This window comes from Leiobunum rupestre, chromosome 8 (assembly GCF_980474605.1).
Source record: "Leiobunum rupestre chromosome 8, qqLeiRupe1.1.hap1, whole genome shotgun sequence".
Lineage (NCBI taxonomy): Eukaryota > Metazoa > Arthropoda > Arachnida > Opiliones > Sclerosomatidae > Leiobunum > Leiobunum rupestre.
This window is the reverse complement of record NC_143391.1, coordinates 15,536,213-15,556,268: the sequence shown is the minus strand read 5'-3', so window position 1 is coordinate 15,556,268 and position 20,056 is coordinate 15,536,213. Positions and strand designations below refer to the sequence as shown.

Here is a 20,056-nt window from a genome sequence, read left to right as displayed (position 1 = left end):
ATCGTAAATCTTGAGCGCTTTTATATAATGGGTTCGTTTAATCTACTCGCAGAGTGTAATAATGTGACTCTGAACGAAACGACGCCTTCCAAATTTCTGGCTGAGCATGATCAGTTCTCCCCCATCACCATTTTTTTGGCGTTCAGCGTTTCCGCTGGCGGTATGTATTCGTTGTTTTAGAATATTTTTCGCTAGGCCTAAATTTCCCGTTGTGTTTCAGTTCTAATTCGGTGCCTTTTGAAATCGTACCAAATTTCGTACACCGTGACGCTGTTTGTCCTAGGCATTCTCTTCGGTCTTTTATCTGGAAAATTCGAATACGTCCAAAGTTTTACCTCGTTCACTAGACTGAATCCGCACCTGCTGCTACGCATATTTCTCCCAATTTTGTTGTTTAACTCAGCGTTTTTATTGGACGCTCATACCTTCGTTCATAGCATCTGTCAGTGTATTTTACTGGCAGGTCCTGGGGTTGGTACGCGTATCTGTGCCAACTGTCATCGAATATATCATTAATTTGAACTAATTTCTAGTTATCTCTTCGGGTATTTCGGCAGTTTTTGCTAAATATATCTTTTGGCAATACAACTGGAGTTGGCCCATTTCCCTCATGTTTGGAGCCGTCTTGAGCCCCACTGATCCCGTTGCCGTGGTGGCTTTGCTGCGTGAAATTGGTAAATTTTCGTTGGAGTATTTACGTTAAAATTAATTTATAATTTATAAAATGTGGATAGGCGCTCCGACCAAATTGACCACTCTCATTGAAGGCGAATCTCTTCTAAACGATGGTTCCGCTATCGTTATGTTCGAGATCTTTCTTCGACTAAATGAAAGCCCAGAATCTCTTAGTGGTGACGCATTTCTCAAGTCTAGATCATTTGTTTTAGTTATGATATGTTCTTTTGTCCCCCATCTACATCCTAGGAGTAAACGCTCTTTGGGTTGCTTCGCAATTGACGCTGCTTGGGCCTTTATTCGGATACGTCGTTGGAAAGACTTCATCTTTTCTACTGGCACGGATTGACAACGACCATATCTGCGAAACATCAATAACTATAGTGGCTGCTTACGGTACTTTCTTCGTGTCCGAAGTTTACTTGCGCACATCCGGCGTTTTGGCCACAACCACGCTGGGCCTCGTTCTCAGTGCGGAAACGTCATGCATCAGCCGCGAAGTTTTGGGGAAAGCTGAAAGGTACTTCTGAATTACAACGGGTGTTAGCTTGATTCTTAATCAACTACTGGTGTCACATTTTATTTTTAACCACTGTTTCAAAGTTTGTGGCTGGTGCTTTCCTATCTGGCCGAGACCCTGATCTTTCTGACTGTAGGAATTGTTATTTCGGAACAAGCTAGCGTTATCATTGACAAAATAGACTGGCTTCTTATAGTCATTTCCTACGTGGGAACCATGCTCATCAGGTCTAGAAATCGTATCAGCTCGATAAAAACGTAAAAGCTAATTCAAGTACTTGATTTATTTAGGACTTTTATGGTTCTACTTTTTAGTCCTTTGCTAACCAGAATTGGCTACGGTTTAACCTTGAAAGGAGGTATTGTACTTATCTGGAGTGGTCTTAGAGGAGCTGTTGGATTAGCTCTTTCACTAGCCATTGCTAAAGACATGCATTTTCTAACTTGTCGACCCGGACAGAAGGTCAAACCATTCCTTGTTAACTTTATTGCGTTTCAAATTTTTATAATTTTCTAGTTTACTCAGATTTTGATCCACATTTCTGGCGTAGTAGCTTTGACGCTTCTAATTAACGCTCTTAGCTTGAAACCGCTTTTGAAGTATTTAGGTGAGAAGACTTTGAACAAGAACTAATTTCTTCGTGTGTTCTTACGGTAAGGTTGTTTTTGGTATTTTTCGTGGAGGAATGGGAGATATCAATTTATCCACGAGACTAAGCGTAACAAAAGCAATCGCTCACTTGGATCGGGTCATCAAAAAGTCCATTCAGGTTCAGCGTATGGATTACTTTACGTCTAGTGAAAATTTCACCTGGATTGAAAAGCGTACCAAAATCGAGAATCCTTATTCCAAACAGAAGCTTGTCGCGAAAAGCAGCGAGGTACGTCCGTTGGACCATTCTTTGTATTCTTTTTGATGCTTGATTAGAGACACCGCTCGCTCGGCGTTAAAGACATTTTGTAAAAAAAGGTGGTGCGTGTTTTAAATTACACTCGCAGAAGCTAATGAAGAAAGAGATTGATCGAGTGGTGGAGCAACGCGACTGTTCAAATTGTAACTCGCTCGACAGAGGTAATCCATCCACCACCGCCACCTATTCGGAACAAAGCGTGCTAAACGAAGAAGTCAGGCAAAGAATCGTCAAAGCCGAAAAGGTGATAATTGGCTAGACTGTTTTTTGATAACGAGCCAAATATCGCGTGATATCGCGCGGGCTTTATTTAACTTTAATTTTTCTTCGTGGAAAAGGTTTGGTTTGGAAGACTTTTCAATCGGGGACTTTTAGAAAGACGTTCCTATCGAACTTTGATCAATCTCATTGAAATCGCTTCTGATAAGAGCCAATGGTATAAAGAAATACAAATATAAATAAAGAACACGCTATAAATGTATATCCATATTAGTGATTTGGATATTGAGGACCTTAAGAAAGCCATGAGATCTTCGAGATTGAATAAATTACTGGTTTGTTTATAGATTTATATCGTGCAAAGTGTCATATTAAGAGACGTATAATTATTTTAATTAGAGGAAACACTTCGCGTCGTGGATGAAGAGATTTCGTCTAGATCGAATACGTCATAGCCAATTTTTCCTAAAAGAGGACAATCTGGAAGATACGGTTTCGTTGGAACCCGCCCTAAGCTTTTCGAATACGATAAATGCGAGGCATTTAGCTTGGAGGTTAACTACTCATCGATCCACTCCCTACATTAATGTACTTTCTCTCTTGCTCTGTTCGGCAATCATTCTCTATGAAATATGCAGACTGATAAGCGCCGGTCATTTGGGTATTGAATTCATTTTCGTTTTGGAAGTTATCCAATGGCTTTTGGTCATCCAATTCGTTTTTCACGCGTTAGTCAAAGTACTGTGGCCAAGTAAATCAAATTAATTGAGATAACGCGCAAAGTTTTCTCTATTTTCTTAGATGTACGCTGAAATCTGGGATATGTTCCGGCTTAATTTGACATACATCGGCGTAGCAGTTGGAAACGCAATCGCTCTAGCTCTGGCCGTTGCGTATTCCCAAGCTTTCATCTTGTTGATTGTCTTTAAAGTTTTAATGGTTTTGAGATTGTTTACTCTTTTTTGGCTGATTCAGGTGAGTGATTCTTTTTGGATACGTACGTATGTCTCTAAATAGCTCTCAATATAATGGAATCACCTTCCATCTTTAGCCTATTCTACGAGTAGTACTTCGTTTATTGAGTTCTTATTACCATTCCGGCATTTATGCGGCGTACGATATGGGTCACGGGTACGTCATCGTTCAAGATGAACTAGAAAGAAAACTATCGCAGTTCGTGGAACACAGAGACATTTTGGACGTCATTAAGCAAAAAATCAACGAAAAGAAGCTCTTGGTTTGTAAAATGGACCGTTGATTTTCGAGCGAAATCTTTCAAATGGTATTCGACCGTCAAAAGTAAATGAAGTAGGTTTATAGGTTAAAAAGGAAATGGAGGAGATCCAACGATCCTATCCCGAAATAGTCGTCGCGGCCAATACGAGATACGCAGCTCGTAAGGTTCTGAACGACGCCAAAGACGCCCTTCAAAACCTTTTCGAAGAAGCCTCTTTGGGTGAAAGCGAATACAACCTCATTGCCCGAGTTTGTGGCTCCTTTAATGTAACCGCCTTTCTTTAGTGTAACAGCTTTGTTCCTAGAAAATAGACAAGAATATTCAACGTTTAGTGAAGTATCCGTACTTGATTCCGTCCAATCTGAAGCCGAGAGTTTTGATAAAGAAAGTTCCTTGGTTGACGGATCGCCGAGTTTACAGATTCCTTATTGTGAGTTTGTATGTGGTTTTTACACTAATCTGAAATTATATTAATTCGGATGGGGGGAGAGATAGAAACACGCCGTTATTGAGAAACTGGAAATCGGATCTTCCATTACAACCGTCGGAGAATCTTGCCACAGCGTATTTATCGTTCTGTCTGGAATAGTGAAAGTAAATATTTTCTAGATGACGTAAATACCGTTTCCGTTACTTCCGATTTGAACCCGTTAGGTTTGGGGTACGCGCATACCGAACGAAACGGTCGAGCTACAGAACGTGGATACTACCAAATACTTCGAGTCCAACAAATATTCCATTGAGGATTACTTGACATCTGGCAAGATGTTAGGATTAATAGGCGTTTTAACGAGGAGGTCTTGCGTAACCAACGCAGTTTGCGAAACGGTGGTGACGGTAATTTATATAGTCGACTTTGAACTCCGTATAAAGGCCCTTATTTGTAAACAAAACGCGTTTTCAGGGTGTTAAAATACAATTTTCGGCTCTCCAAGAAGCCGTCCGTCAGTTCCAATCTCCACCCAGCTTTCTGTACCAGCTATGGAGATACGTCGCGATTCAAATAGCTTTGAAACTTTTGTTAGAGTTACCACAGTTCAAGGTAGTTTCGGTATAAAACTAATTATTAGCTTTATTAAGAGAAGAAAATTGGTCGTTCCCCTCGAAGCTAGCTTATAACAATAATAATAAAGGAGACGCGTTCTATTTCGGCACCCACTAAAAATTGAGGGTAAAATTCAGGGATGCAATCGAAACAATTGACGGGCCGATTGTACGGGAATATTTCCCGAGTGAATCGTCAATATGCAAAGCTATTAATTTGTTACACGGATTCGCCGAAATTTCTGAAAAAATAAAAATCTCGGTTGTCTATAGAAAACATCTTTGGATACCATTCGCCTCAAATTGCAAACTGCTTTGGTTCCCAATTTAAAAGAAGCGTGTTGCTTCCAAGTGGATGATCACGTGGAACACATTGTATTGATCCAAGGATTGGCGAAACTTTCCGGTTCAGATGGCGTCTTGCGTTTCCCATCTTACGTGCCACAGCCCGGGACCGGGAGCGTATTATTTCCAGTAGGTCTTTCAAAACTTGCCTTCAACTATTGTATTATTTATTAACCGGTCTCGCTTACGCTAACAAAGGACGTGTCCAAAAATCGTGTCCGACCGGTTTTGTTGGTAATAGCGCGAGAAAACTGCCAACTGCCATCTTCGCTGGACTGGTCTGGAGCATCATCTCGAGCAACATCTGAAGCCGACATAAACGAGATATGCCAACTACATCGCGGGAAAACTGGCAGCGTTGTCATGTCAATGTCTAACGAGACTTCCGAAGGATCCGTCGTTTCTGTTGTACGGGTATTTCGACGTATTTAACCCTTGCGGTAATTAGTTTTAAGAAGGAAAGTTGCCCTTGGGTGCTTGCCAATAACGCGGTCTTAAATCGGTGCTCTCATGTCACCGAAATTGTCATAAATCAAAATGACAATATTCGTTAGAGCGTGTTTTCCTGTTTCACCTTTAGTTGGAGTTCGAACCTGATTACCAAGATGAAGCTAATGACAATTCGGGACTCTATAACGTTGAAGAAACGGATGAACAAGAATTGAGAGACGATGATTTGGCCGCTAGAGAACCCCACTCGCCAACTGATTCTGAAGAAACGAATACTAAATAGGCAATTTGACGTGTCCGTAACAAAATTACACGGATTGTTTCGTTAGTCACTGAAAGATTTATTATTGTACACCAAATACTGACCAAACAGATGATATGTGAATTAGCGAAACACGATAATTTGTTTTAACTCTGTTATGAATGTACTCGTTACTAATTTTAAACCTAATTTTGGTAAGTTAGGTTTTTTTTTTGTCAAAAGTAATCGTACATTGTTATCATTTAAAAACCTATTTTTGGTAAAAGAGGTTCGTTATAAAGTTTCCTTCGCATTCTCTTAAATTTCGTCTTATTTTTTTATAAAAGCTACTTTATCGCCTTATATTTTTAGGAACTGAAGCTGAATAGATATATAGCTAAATAGAAAATACTTCCAGAATAGAAATACGCGTACAAAAAAAGTTATACAGTATATAAAGGGCTCTGAGTTTTCTGGTGCATAGATACTGGGTTGGTTTTCTCAAAATATAATTTTCTTATATTCTTTTTTCTTAACCACTATTATTCTATTTAAACCATAAATTAACATCACATCTTTCAAAGCGAAACTCTGCGCCGCTTCCGTAAATACCGACGTGGTAAAGATAATTACTTTAATGTTTGTTTTGGGATTTGGTAGAGCAGAGAGTCGCTTTAAATTTCGCGTTAGTATAAGGCGTTAGGTCTGCGTTTCCCGGTTTTCGATTTCGCATCAATCATAGAAAAAGGCACAAAATTCAATTTGGCCAAATGAGCTACACACCCCGAAATTTTGAATTATCCAAATGGATTACATTCTTTTTCCAGTCTAAAACACCACATTTAGATTTATACAGTAAAAACATCGACGATATACAGCGTTTTTGCGAATCGGAGCCGAGATCCTCATCGCGTCGGAAGATTTAACAGTTCCTTTTCAAAAACCAATATATTAGAAGAAAAGCTAGCTTAGGTCCGTTGAAGGTTACTCGAAACGAAGTTTAGAAGTTTAGCACCTTGGAGAATCCTGTCAGTTTTACGAAGCGTATACAAAAAGGTTTTTTTTTAAATATTCAGAATGATTCTGAAGCCAGCTCAAGACGCGAATCCACGTAAATTCGTGTCCCATTCGACTTTTCATTGCGTCAGCGGTGTACAATTGTTCGTCGCGCGTTAGAAAAAACACTATTTACACGGTTTTGATTATTCGAGTTTACTCGAAATGTCTTTCCATTGCCACAACCCATTTAATTTTGCACGTTGAGACGTTGATGATTTTTTACCATCCGCCACTGCCGAAATTATACGTTCAATCTAGAAATGTCAAAAAGTACGGTTAATATTCTATTATCGGATATTTTTCTATTTCATCGTTACCCTCGTGATTTGAAGTGAAAACGCGAAGAGACCTCTTCACTGTTCACCTTCGGCGAGGAATTCCAAGTAGCCCTCGGCTCCGGTGAAGATGACGTCTACCCAAATTCTCATCGCCTCCGCGGTCGGTGCCATCAAATAGTACACTCGATCGTAGGTCTTCATGCAAAAGGTGGCTTGCGGATGAGGACTCTTGACGGAGTGCAAATGGTCCACGTACACTTCCTCAATCGCCTGAATTATCATTCAATTTTATCATTAGCAACTCTATCCATTTTACAATCTACTGCCAAAGAGCAATTACCTGAAAGGAAACGACTCCCCTCAACTTGGTCTCGCTTTTGTCGCTGCAATAAATAAGGGCTCGTTTGACCCGGTCGAAAATGAACCAGCGTTTCTTCCACGTGTGCCATTTGCCTCCGAGTTTGTGCAGGTAACCCCGACAGCTAGTCGCGTCAATTCGAACGTGATGACACAGTTCGATCTGGTGGCCGGCCGACTCGACGTGCTGACGCAGGTCGAAGTCTTGGCTTCGTATCGGAAGATATCTCGTCAAAGGCCGCTAAAATGTACGGGGAAAAACAACTTCAGCATAACTGAACTTGAACGATTATAATCTGATACGCGCGGCGTACTTGCGCTCTTTCTTTGTCTCGTCTGACGACTCCCGTCGTTAACGTTGCCTCGGGTTCCACCAAAAACGAAGTGTCCTGTTGCGCCAGAAGGTGCTCTCGATTTCTTAACTGAAATATATAAAAGTTCGCCGCGTTATTATTCGGTTGATGGGAATTTGGGTGCTAACGGGTGTGAGTGGGGCTAGTTTACGTATACCTTAGCGGCAGCCATAATATAATAAATCGCGAAATATAACACCGCGTCGGGTACCGGTATGAGCGTCTCTCTTATCATATAGAGCGTTCATATTGTCGTTGAACTTTGAGGTGATAAAGTAGCGGTGTGGAGTGCGGCTGATAAAAAAATGTTCCAAGTCGAGGTACGCGAAAAGACACATTTATAGTTATTCAGATTAACTTAACTTCCAGTATGAATCTGCCAAAGTTAAGCGTAAATTTTAACGATCTCGTGGTACTAGGCGATAAAAATGTAACGGGCGGGCGATTAAAAGTTAATATAAAAAGTACGTATATCGGACGGAAATTATGAGGCGCCAAACCGGAAGAAACTAAATATAATCAATAACCGAATGGAAAGCACTTTTATAGAATAGGGAAGAAAACAATTGCAATATGAAAACTTTCGTATAATAGAATTTATTTAAGGAATAGAAACGAAAGCTTTTATAGAACAGAATAGAAAAAATTTATGGGATAGAAACGAAAGCTTTTATGGAATAGAAACGAAAACATTTATGGAATATAAATGAAAACTTTCGTCGGATAGAAAAGAAAACTTTTATGGAATAGAAAAGAAAACATTTGTGGGATAGAAAAGAAAACTTTCGTGGGATAGAAAAGAAAACATTTGTGGAATAGAAAAGAAAACATTTGTGGAATAGAAACGAAAACGTTTATGGAATAGAAAAGAAAACTTTTACGGAATAGAAAAGAAAACTTTTACGGAATAGAAACGAAAACTGTTATAGAAAAGAAAACTTTTACGGAATAGAAACGAAAACTGTTATAGAAAAGAAAACTTTTACGGAATAGAAACGAAAACTGTTATAGAAAAGAAAACTTTTACGGAATAGAAACGAAAACTGTTATAGAAAAGAAAACTTTTACGGAATAGAAACGAAAACTGTTATAGAAAAGAAAACTGTTATAGAATATAAATTTTTTTTTATAGAATAGAAAATTAATCTTTTATGGAACAGAAGATAAAACTTTTATGGAATAGAAGATAAAACTTTTATGGGATAAAAAAGAAAACATTTGGGGAATAGAAACGAAAACTTTTATAAAATAGAAAATAAAACGTTTATGGAATAGAAACGAAAACTTTAATTTAATAGAAAATAAAACGTTTATGGTATAGAAACGAAAACTTTTATGGAATAGAAAATAAAACGTTTGTGGAATAGAAAAGAACACGTTTATAAATAAGAACGAAAACTTTTATATAAAAGGAACGAAAACTTTCCATAATAATATGAAAACTTTCGTATATTAGTAAAAGAGGTAGTGCGAGTGCTCGTGGGTGAGTTGACGACTCGAGCGAGTGAGATAAAGATGAAGTTAAAAAGATACCAAGGTTGTATGGTCGTAGAAATATCAAATATGATGAAGGTAAAGACTACAGATGATAAAATACGTGAATAAGTAGATTATTCCATAATTAAAAGGGATAAAATAGCTAAACCCTTAACAAATTTGAAGAAATTAAAAAACTTACAAATTACTCGTACCAATAGGTCTTCGAGCAATTAAATCTCCGAGATTCGCGTCTTTTTAATTGCTCGAAGACCTATTGGTACGAGTAATTTGTAAGTTTTTTAATTTCTTCAATTAAATTTGTTTAGGGTTTAGCAATTTTATCCCTTTTCATTATGGACTTATCTACTTATTCGCGTATTTTATCATCATTTGCACAGTCCATAGGTGGTTTCTTCGAACACAAAAACTACAGATGGCGTCCTAGTCTCTTCAGAGCCTTATAGTGCGTGAATCAATTTTATCCTATTTTAACGGAGCTAAAGTTCACCAAAAGAGTTTTGTGCTAGAAATCAAAATAAATCTTGTAACCACCCACCGCTACATGACAATGGCGCCAATGTACAAAGGTCACGATATTATTTAGGTTTTATATTTCATTCCCAAGCCTCTGCAATATCAGCAGATAGGTCAACCTTGAACGACTCACTCACGGGAACTCGCACTTACTATGTTACTATTACACGAAAGTTTTCATATTATTAAAGAAAGTTTTCTTTCTTATTATATAACAGTTTTCGTTCCTATTCCATAAAAGTTTTCGTTTCTATTCCATAAAAGTTTTCTTTTTCACAAAAGTTTTCGTTTCTATTCCATAAAAGTTTTCTTTTTCACAAAAGTTTTCGTTCCTATTCCATAAAAGTTTTCTTTTCCATTCTCTAAAAGTGTTCGTTCCTATTCTACAAACGTTTTCGTTATTATTATTATTATTATTATTATTATGGTACAGAAGTTTTCGTTCTTATTATACGAAAGTTTTCATATTACAATTATTTTCTACCCTACTCTATAAAAGTGCTTTTTCTTATTGATTTTATTTAGTTTTTCTTTCGGTTTGGCGCCTAATAGTAAATTCAATATATCCGCTTTCGTGGTAGATGTAAAGGTAATTAAATAATAAATAATATTATAAATACCGGAGCCTGTAAATACAGCATAAAGGGGTCGCCGTACATCGTGTACACTCCCTCGTTGTCGACTTCGTGCCGGCAAATGAATAAATAGCGCGAGCCGACGCTAGGACTTGGCAGTTGAGCGAGGGACGCCAAGCCATTAACAATATCTTCGATAAAAATTATCTCCGAGGCAATATAGTACGGGTAATAAAATTTTAGTCATTTTTGCCGAATTTATATTGTAATACGCGATGGGGTTGTTGTTTATTAGTCGTTACTACACGGCGAAGACCCTGCAGATTGTTATCGCGATTGTCTGATCACGAGAGGATTAAATGATTTCAGCAACCTTCGGGCGGTCTCCCGCCGTCGTTATGGCGCGCTGGGGTTTACTGAGCCAGTAAGATACGCGGCTTTCGAAAGGGAAAACGCGCGTCTTTTTTTCGGTGCTAGCGTTCGAGCGAGGTCGACTCCATGTAAATGAGCCTTTTTTCCCCATAGACGTGCGTTGGTGCGTGACCCGATTTAAAAATAGCCGACGAGCTTCCAACCTCGAACTACGCGTTACGCTGTTTCTTTTCAGTCCGAAATAATGCGCCGGTTCTTCGCAACCAAACAAGCGGTACACCCGATGTAATCGCTCAGCGCTTCTCTGACACGAGATACACTCTAGGGTTTATTTTTACCGGTACCCCCCTATCACTACTTCTAACGACTCTTCGCCGCCCGGGGTTACCGCTAAATTAGGAAGAAACCGCGTGGTGGAAAGTGGCGTACCGTTTATCTTCATCAAGCGCGTACACCTACAGAGCGCAACTCGCCCCCAGCCATATTTCTACCGCGCGTTTCATCATTTCGCGTCGCTTTGATAATGGCGTTTGTAGGTACGCGCCTGACTGTCTGCCTGTTTTTGGTGAAGAAAGACTAGTCTTTCGGAATTTTAGAGGGGCTTACGTACGCGCGAACTTTAAAAATAGCGAAATTCAATCCGAGATGACGACAGTTTGTTCGCGATCCGCGCAAAATGCCAGCTCGGTGCGACACAAAATAACGAACATATCCGGCGAGTACACGACGAAAGCTATTTTTGTTTTGTTCTGGAAAACAGAACGGATGGAATACCGTTCGCTCTAGTTAGCGAAAGTTCGGCATCGATCCTATATTTATTGCCCTTTATCATCGGAAATCCCCGGGCGAAAACGTCCGCTCTATACTACCGCTACAAGTACGTCTCCCGATTTCCGCTTTCCTGACTGGGTGCTATCGACCGGCCAACTAAATTCAAATACGTAGAAATGATATCAGAAATGAAAAGAAATGTTGGCTGAGGTGTCGTTGCGGCATTCCGCGAGGTTCTGGATTCTGGCCCTTCGCGATTCACGCGTTGCGTAGTGGAACGAATCGAGCTCATGTTCGAGAATGTTCCCGAGAGTCACCAACACCAACCCGAGCACCAATCGCGCGCGTTTCGAGAAGATGGGGAGTCTCGCGAGCTGGTAAAAAAGACGCGTTTGTTGGGAATGGCTAGCTAGGCGTGACGGGAAATCAGAACGGACAGATTTAGATCAACTCTCGCATTTGGCTCCGCAGCCCGTATAAACGTTTCCACCGGGAATTATCTCTCCTCGGTAACAACACGGCTGCGCATTTCGGAAGAAAAAGCTTCTTTTTCGCTCCCATGCGCGACAGATAGGGGTTTGAATGTCGTCAGCGAGTACATATTTTCCCGAGTCAGGAATTCCTTAACTTATTAGATGAAAGGGTCACGGCTATAAATAGTTCTTGATACGCGAGGGTGGAACGGTTGACGTTGCCTTCTTTCTCAGTCAAAGTCACTGTTACTAATACTCGATTAAAGCGAGACGCGTTTCCTCAGAAAATATTTGAATAAATGACATCACCGAAGACGGTAATTAATGAGTCCGCCAATAAATAGTGACATTATGTCAAAATGGATGGATATTTATTATTTTCTTTTCATAACCATTACTCCGCGACTACATCGTACAAGAATCATCAGAAACGCGTTACTTCGAAGCTACAACGAATCGATATGTCGGGCGATATGTATTTTATATTCGTTGGGATCTTGGCTCTCGGGTCTTTCCATACGCGGTAACATATCGTACGGCTACGGGGGTTGGTAACGGTACGTTAACTTTTCGACTTTCAGAGCGTCGCGGTTTGAAGCACCTCGCCTTCGTATCACGTCGAAAGATCGAGTCCTTATTTTTTGAGCGTATAGTGTTACCGCGCGTTACATTTCCGCAACCAGCCCCTTTCCTAATTCCCGCTACCATCAAACAGAAGAGTACTCTGTTTTTCCCATCGGATTCAACCGGTGTTTTACGAGTATTTGATTGCTCTTTGAAAATAGTTTCCCGGTCGGCGCTAAGCCACCGCAGCCGCCGCCGCTAAGCCAAGATCCGCGGCTTATCTTCGCCGTTCCTCTTTCGCCAGCCAGTGATAGACCATTAATACGGAACGAGGCGGCTTTGGATCACGAAAGCGAAGGGTACATTCTAGCGGGGACGCGCGCGATATTTTTAGTTTCGAACGCCTTTATCTGGCATCAGAGTCTGACGTTAAATTAAAGGCTCGCTGATAATAATTTCGTTTCTTATACTCTTTGATGATGATGAAACGCGCGCGTAATGTAATTGGTTTGCCACGAATACCATTTCCTTATAACATCGTGATCCACTTAGAAAAGTAGTTTATTTACAATCCTCGAATTAGACGTTAAGCGACGACTTTGAACTCAAATCTAAAGTCGTTTCTAACTAGTTTAGCGCTTGCGTTAACTTTTTATGACGAAACCTAAATTTAGGACCTTCAAACTCTCGTATCGACGGTACGGACTTTTTCCTTTTTCCAGTCCTTTGAAATTGTTCTTTAAAATTGTGGCAATGACGTTTCGCGTAATTCAGTATCGCCTTTGTTTCGTCGCGCGGTCCAACCATGGGCTTAAAATAGCGCCGCAAACGGCTAATGGGTGTCTTTTAAAACATTGGCGTTATTTTACCCGAGAGACCGAACTTGGCTTATTTTTAAGAGACACGACGTAAATCTACGTATTCCTAGGTTTAGTGGCCTTCGTAGCAGGTGCTATGTTAATGGCCGTGGCGTAGATAATTCAAGGGGGTAGCCTATGGAAGAGATTTCGTGGAATACTTAAAATGTATCGTGCACAATATTCATTGGTTTTCTCATTACCAGATAGTTCGCGGGGTCAGTTTCCACGTAGTCTGGAAGAGTGGCAATGGGAGGGCAGGCCAGTGCTCCGCATTGGGAGGGAATAATCCGCGATGTCATTCGAGACATCTTCCAACAGAAATTGCGGGAAGGTCAGAGCCGCGTATCAATAATCCGGGGTTCTCGTTCCCCTCAACCCAGACTCGTGACTCACGGGGTAGTTCCCGCTATACCAAACTCTATCGAGGAAACGCTCTCGCTTTTTGTAGGAATGAATGGACGTTCTACCGGTGTCTCTCGAAGCCCATCCGACAGATAAAGCGTAGAAGGTATAGCGGGGGCGAGAACCACGGGGCTTTGTACCTCAGACCTCCGAATGTATTAAGTATAATGGAGATAGAGATACGTATAGCGTAAATCTGGGGTTCCTCCCATCACTCTTTACATTCAATAGGAGAGCGGATGTCTTTGTCACTGAAGGCGGAGAAAAACCACCGTAGCCTCTGTCAAAGAACCAGCGCTCAAACCGCGCGATTCGTATCCCACCGCTATTATACTATGTCTCAGTTTTTTCTACCGATCTGACAAGTAGGATTTAATCAAATTCCCTCGTAGTACTTTACCGTTAGGTTGCGCAACGCCCGTCCCCCTTTAAAATATTGCGAAAGTACTTTAGAAAGTCGAACCCCGCGACGCGTTACGACAATGGACGGCTTAAGTCCCAGCTTAAAACATCTGCCTTTTACGCGAGATTTAAATTTAATATAACGCTTCCGTTATAAGAATTATCCTTTGTTCTCAACCACCCGCGCTTCCCAAAAAATACATCCGGTTCGTCAATTCGTAATGGAACTCAACGTAACTCCGGGACTGACAAGGAGACTACCCGAGGTGGTTATCAGCGATTTTGTTGAAACTGAGGGGTTAGGTAAAACTTATGGTAGTATGAAAATTGCCAAAGGGAAAAGTTGCAATGGGCTTTAGTTTTCCTATAGCAACCGAAAATGTTTTTGACCTCTCCCTTTAAAAAAGCATGGGATTTTCTTGGTTACTCAAATTTTGTTAAACTTTAACCAAAATTGATAAATTTTACTCAAAATCATTGATAAATTTTACCCAAAATAGGTTGAAAATTTAATTTTTTCAAATTCTTTAAGTAAGTAAGTACCCTGTGAAACCGCGAAAATCCTATGCTTTTTTAAATGGAGATTTTTGTTTTGAGAGATCAAAAACATTTTCGTTTGCCATGGGAAAACTAAAGCCCATTGCAACTTTTCCCTTTGGTAATTTTCATACTACCATAAGGTCTAACTAAGGCCCGAGTTTCAACAAAATCGGTGATAACCACCTCGGGTAGTTTCCTTGTGAGTGGGACTTTATATTAATTTATTCGGAACGACGGTATAAAGTCGTATTTTAGCGAAACAGCTTAAAGAACTCCGTAAATCAAATATTTAAATAAGGCGTTTGTACTTCTTGGAAACATTGAAGGCGAGTAAAGCCGCTAAAGAAAAGTAAATGATCACCTGTTGCTGGGGCGTTCGCGGAACGGTAGCTCCGGCGAGAGGCGCTGGAGAGATTGAATGGTGGCGAACGTGGTGTTCCGCGTGGAGATGGTCGTGGTGATGATGGTGCTCGTGATGGTGATGTTTTTCTTTAGTCTTCTTAATCCGGGAGACGTATCCCATAAGAATCGCCGACATGATTAACCACAATTCTGAATTTAATTATCCGTTGTAGCCCGGTTTCGAAAAAGACGCGTTTTCGATTTTATAGGTTCCGAGTGACAAAATCAAAGACTTCTTATCGAGATTGAGTTGACAATCGTAAACGATATCATCTGTTTTTTTTTTCCGAAACGTATACTTTATCAAATCGCGGATCGCGAATAAAGGCGAGTCACGGGACTGCGACAATGTAGATAGTGTCGCGCTGGGATTATAGAAGCCCGATCTCTAACGGCGGAGATCGACTGTCGATGAGGGAATTGGCGATTCGGGCAACCTTTCAATAGAAGGGAAGAGAACTCGAATGTGGCCCGAGAAATTCTCACGTCGCGAAATAGCGTGAGAGGGAGGAGAGAGATGAGATCACCGCATCCAGAGAGAGCGAGGATTGGGGGAGGCTGCGCTGCTGCCGTCGTTGCCCGCTTCGAGATGAAGAGAGGCCAAGGCGGAGACCCAGCTATAGGGAAAGGAGGGCTGGCGAAGTTCCTATATCTCGTCGAGATGAGAAAAACACCGTTTGCCGCGTTAGTACTTGGGAAGAAGGGGACGAAGATACGGGCCACGTGCACGTGCGTCACGGAAAAAAAATACCAATTTCCCACGTTTTCCGCTACAAAATTAAAAACACTCGGTTTCCTACTAATGGTTAACTTATACATAAATAGCGAGTCAATTATTGACTTCTGATAAATTTCATCCATAAATAGACTGTTTACGGATTGTTTATTTATGAAGATAACGGATACGTTAAACCCACGCTAAAACACGCGAAGGGGATCTTCTATAGGAGTAGCTTTATCATTCGTATACTGTTTACCATACGCGTTTTCAAGCGAGGGCTTAAACTCTCTATTAACATCCCACACGTTTCTTCTCGCGGCCGTGGCCCACTAGGGATCCTTATATCGTATTGTTTAGGAGTTGCGGCGAAAGAAAAGCGCGCTGCCAATTAGGATGTTGGTGATAGATCGCGACCGTTTTGTTCCGCGGAGTCACCGGTTTCCTCGTTCGGTGTCTTGGGTATTACAAAAACCGAGCTAATTACGATAAGATCCATTGAGCTGCGACTCTTATAGGTTTATTCAAGCGGAATAAGTTTTAGGGTAATTACCCTAAACGAGCGCCAATTCTACCCGCGCGAAAGGGGGCGAGCCCATTAATTTTTTAGCCTAGACGTAATTGGAGAAGGTGGGAGGTTTTATTTATTATAACGAAGGTCTCGAACAAACCTTTTGTCTTTGTTGGCTAAAAAGCGAAAGCTGAAGAAAGAGCAGCTGTTTTCTCGATTACACTTATCCGAGCGGAATATCTCATTATTTTCTTTGGCGTTTCAATCGCCCGCCCGTGTTGAGAGTTGGTACATTTTAAATTATTTTATTACTTTCGCTATAAAAGCCCTAAATTAAAATTTTTAGTAGCGCAAGGTCGTGATTTTAATCTTTTTATAAAGTTTTCTGTGATGCGTAAAGTCAAACTAGCGAATCCCTATTTCAAATTAAAAATTGTAGCTCCGTATGCCCGAAATTCTCATAACCTCGACGTCAAATAAATAGTTCATGGTCTTCGATTTAAATAAAAATCCCGCTTTTTTTAACACGGCGATCATATTAATAAATATAAAATCATTTTTTTTTATTGAAATGGGAATTTTTTGTTTTTAATGATTTTTATACAAATTAATCGCTCTTTTCCTATATAATAAATGAATATTTTACTTTTATCAGTTAGCTAATCTTGAATTAAATGAAATCTTAATTTAATTTAACTAATATTTAATATATTAGTTTCCTCACATTTTTACGTATTTGAATTTGTTAAGAACCTATTTTTGGCCATTTTTGATTCCATTGAAATACATTGCGATTTAAATCCGCCTACACTCTTAAAAAAAGGGTGTATTTTCAAACCTTTAAGGGTTTTTTCTTGTCCCATATTTAACACCTTAACAGGTTTATAAAGGATGTTATTCTACACCTTAAAAAGCAGTTTTCCTGCTAGGGTGTTGATTTACACTGTTTGGGGTGCTTATGTCCTCCATTTTGGTTATTTTGTTAACAGATTGTGGTATAAAACTATTCCCTTCAGGGTTATTATCTACTCCCTCTAGGGTACAAGACCACCCCTTTTAGGGTACCAAACGACTCCCTTCAGGGTGTTACACTACCCCCTTCAGGGTTTTACAATACTTCCTTAATGGTTCTATAATACTCCCTTTAAGGTTTTTAACTACTCCCTTTAAGGTTCTAAACTATACTGCAGTAAGGGTGCTACAATACTCCCTTTAAAGTGTTAAAATACTCCTTTTAGGGTACTAAACTACTGCCTTAAGGGAGCTACACCCTTACCAGGTGTCAAATCACTCAATTTACGGGGTAATATAACACCCTTTATACACCTTTTTCAAGTTTTTAATTTGGGACAATAAAAATCCCTTTAGGGCGTTTAAATTAACATTAAAGAGTGTTTTTTTACAGATATTACACCCTTAATATACCATTAAAACACCCTTTTTTAAACAGTGTACCCTGACCTTGATATCTTAAATATTTCTTCATCCATCCACATACCTTCTAATTATAATTAACAATAATTATTTATTTCAATGTTAAATAACTTTCGTTGTTTTACGTCCAAATTTTGTGTTTGGCACGTCTCTGATTGTAAGATGAATGAATTAGCTTGTTTCGCGATGCTACACTATTTTAGCATCGCAGTCTGCCGGTCTTTGTACCGTAAGCGAATATAATTAACGTAACCTTCTCCCTTAATACTCGTAGCCCTGTTTCGGCGATGATGTAGGATCTTTTTACTATCAAGGTGATTCGTTGTTTGAAAAAAGATAAAAAGAGGTAACAACTCAATTTAAGTTTGTAAAAGTTTCTGTAGAAGCGGTAGAACGACGCGCTTTGGGTTGATAAGGGATAATCTTTTTATTTTTTGGGTCGCCACGGAAGCTTGTTTTTCTCGTTTCGCGTCTCATCAAGATCCACGATCGTCTTATATCAGAAAGTGCCTCGCTCGTGTCGTCAAACGGTGGGAGATTAGCGGGGAAGGGGACGAGCGGCCCTTTCCCCTTTAATTCACCTTCCCTCACCCTCAATCCAGCTCCCGCGAAAGGGATACAACGTTGATGGCCCAACCAGATAACGCGCGTTTCGTCGAAGACGTATTTTACACCGTGGCGCGTCGAATCTTTCCGCACGCCGTGATACCGGATATAAACAAGAGAAAAGACAACAACGAGCCCGGAGAAGAGAAAAGGAGTTGGCGGGGGACGCTAAAAGTTTAGTAAATATCACCCCCGAAGAAATTCTTAAGCCGGTTAAACGTTACGATTCGCTTTCTTTGTCACAATGCCAGCCGCGTAATAGTCCTTCTCCGACGACTTGTGAAATTATGTCTTGCCACTCACGACGTTTCTTTCCGAAACCCGTTAGTAACCCAAGTTTGCCTAAGATTTAATTTAGGGCTATTATTCTTGTCGCCGTTAAGTTACTAAAACCAGAACGACTCGCGAGTTCAAATTCCTTCTAGTTCCGTCATATTAGGCTTATACTATCCACGGTTTCCGGAGTAGATGATATTTTGGCGGCCATGCCAACCTAGCCATTTATGGACTACAAAATTCGTTCTTCCAAAGAGAGTTAATTTTGGAACCCTCGCCTGGCTTAATATTTATAATTTTTTTTAATAACGTTGTTTATTAAAACGCGTCAAAGCCCTATTGATAGAGCTCGAATATTTGGAGCGGATAATTTCATCCCGTTGATGTTTGGCATGGAAGTAGGGTGTCTTAGGGTATTTGCCAAATGTCGACACCGATTTTAGGTCGACTTAACGCTTTAACCCACACCGACTTAAGCCAAAGAAGCGTATATCCTTTCGAATTTATCACCGCGGTATTTTAATTTCCACCATACTGGGTATCTCAGTCTGTTTCCCCCTCCCACTTGTATCGTCAACACCCCTAACCTTAATGAAGGGGGGATGACAAATTTGTAAAACGCGAGCCGAAGTAAAGATAAGCGAGAGGAAAGGGTGTTTGCAAAACGAGGCCAAATATCCGTTCTGGTTTGAAGTCTTTCACCGAGCGCGCTCTTTGGATTTTCTTCGCTCCGACACGTTTCCTTTCGCGACAGACAAGGGTGGACTACTATTTACACTGTTCCGAGTGTCTCGTTTGCCTTCCAGCCCCGCCGCGAATTGCTCTACCCTCTCCATCTTGAAGCCCTTCGTTCGGAGACCAAAGGATAATCAAATAGCTGCCCCCGAAAGTTGGCAGGAGCACTCGCCTAATGACGACTTTCCTCGAGAGCTTCTTTGTTTTCTCGAATATGACAAAATATTCCTCTGTCTCCTACGTAATCTACTTAAGACCAGTAGCGAAGTTCTTTTACTAGCTATTTGTGTCAAGCTTAAGATAAAGAATTTTAGGCAATTTTGTTGTCTCGGTGGCTTCGTCAAAGGGTTCTAATGTTTTTACACCACTAAAGCCGGAGTCGTTACTCTTTAACTCTGGAGACTAATAGTGGGATGATAGTCTAGTGTCAAGGTGGGCCTTCCCGTAGGCGTCGCCCATTTGATTAGTGGCCAAATTGCTTATTTATTGGTTCGCCAAATTCCCCTGATCGGCGAATATTAAAGAAATGTTCGTAGCTAGTTAAGAAGAGACTTTGTTGACAGTCGCGACTCGCGCCGTCAAAGACATTTGACGAACGTCAACCCAAACCGTGTTGGGGGTCTCTGGTAACGCGCAACGACTCAGAATCCTAAAGCGAGTCAGACGTATGACCTTAGCGCGATCGTCTCGGTGCTGCAAACCTAAATATTGACT

At 40.5% G+C, this 20,056-nt stretch overlaps 2 protein-coding genes across 9 annotated transcripts in view; one reads left to right on the top strand and one right to left on the bottom strand.

The window, feature by feature from the left end:
* Window positions 1–5,755, top strand: LOC149932477 (sperm-specific sodium:proton exchanger-like). Of its 7 annotated transcripts, none has more exons than XM_090156692.1 (23): window positions 1–160; window positions 221–475; window positions 534–674; window positions 735–851; window positions 925–1,195; window positions 1,279–1,422; window positions 1,486–1,657; window positions 1,721–1,802; window positions 1,879–2,075; window positions 2,194–2,349; window positions 2,444–2,541; window positions 2,599–2,659; window positions 2,724–3,062; window positions 3,126–3,299; window positions 3,376–3,561; window positions 3,645–3,809; window positions 3,866–3,991; window positions 4,057–4,125; window positions 4,216–4,398; window positions 4,466–4,603; window positions 4,879–5,079; window positions 5,149–5,364; window positions 5,531–5,755. In XM_090156692.1, the coding sequence occupies exons 1-23, from the start codon at window positions 28–30 to the stop codon at window positions 5,681–5,683; spliced, it is 3,777 nt and encodes a 1,258-aa protein (XP_090012818.1). In that variant the 5' UTR covers window positions 1–27; the 3' UTR covers window positions 5,684–5,755. The 7 variants fall into 7 exon arrangements, with proteins under 7 accessions (XP_090012818.1, XP_090012817.1, XP_090012816.1 ...); XM_090156691.1 differs by having other exon boundaries at window positions 4,057–4,155; window positions 5,149–5,358; XM_090156690.1 differs by having other exon boundaries at window positions 4,057–4,155.
* A 54-nt stretch (window positions 5,756–5,809) lies between these two features.
* LOC149932476 (uncharacterized) overlaps window positions 5,810–20,056 on the bottom strand; it is a 32,730-nt gene continuing 18,483 nt past the window's right edge. For both annotated transcript variants that reach the window (XM_090156697.1, XM_090156698.1), the window contains 4 exons: window positions 7,650–7,757; window positions 7,319–7,576; window positions 7,018–7,248; window positions 5,810–6,954 (listed from right to left, as the gene is read on the bottom strand). In XM_090156697.1, the coding sequence (XP_090012823.1) occupies window positions 7,054–7,248; window positions 7,319–7,576; window positions 7,650–7,757 (561 nt within the window). In that variant the 3' untranslated portion in view covers window positions 5,810–6,954; window positions 7,018–7,053. The remainder of the gene's footprint in view (window positions 6,955–7,017; window positions 7,249–7,318; window positions 7,577–7,649; window positions 7,758–20,056) is intronic.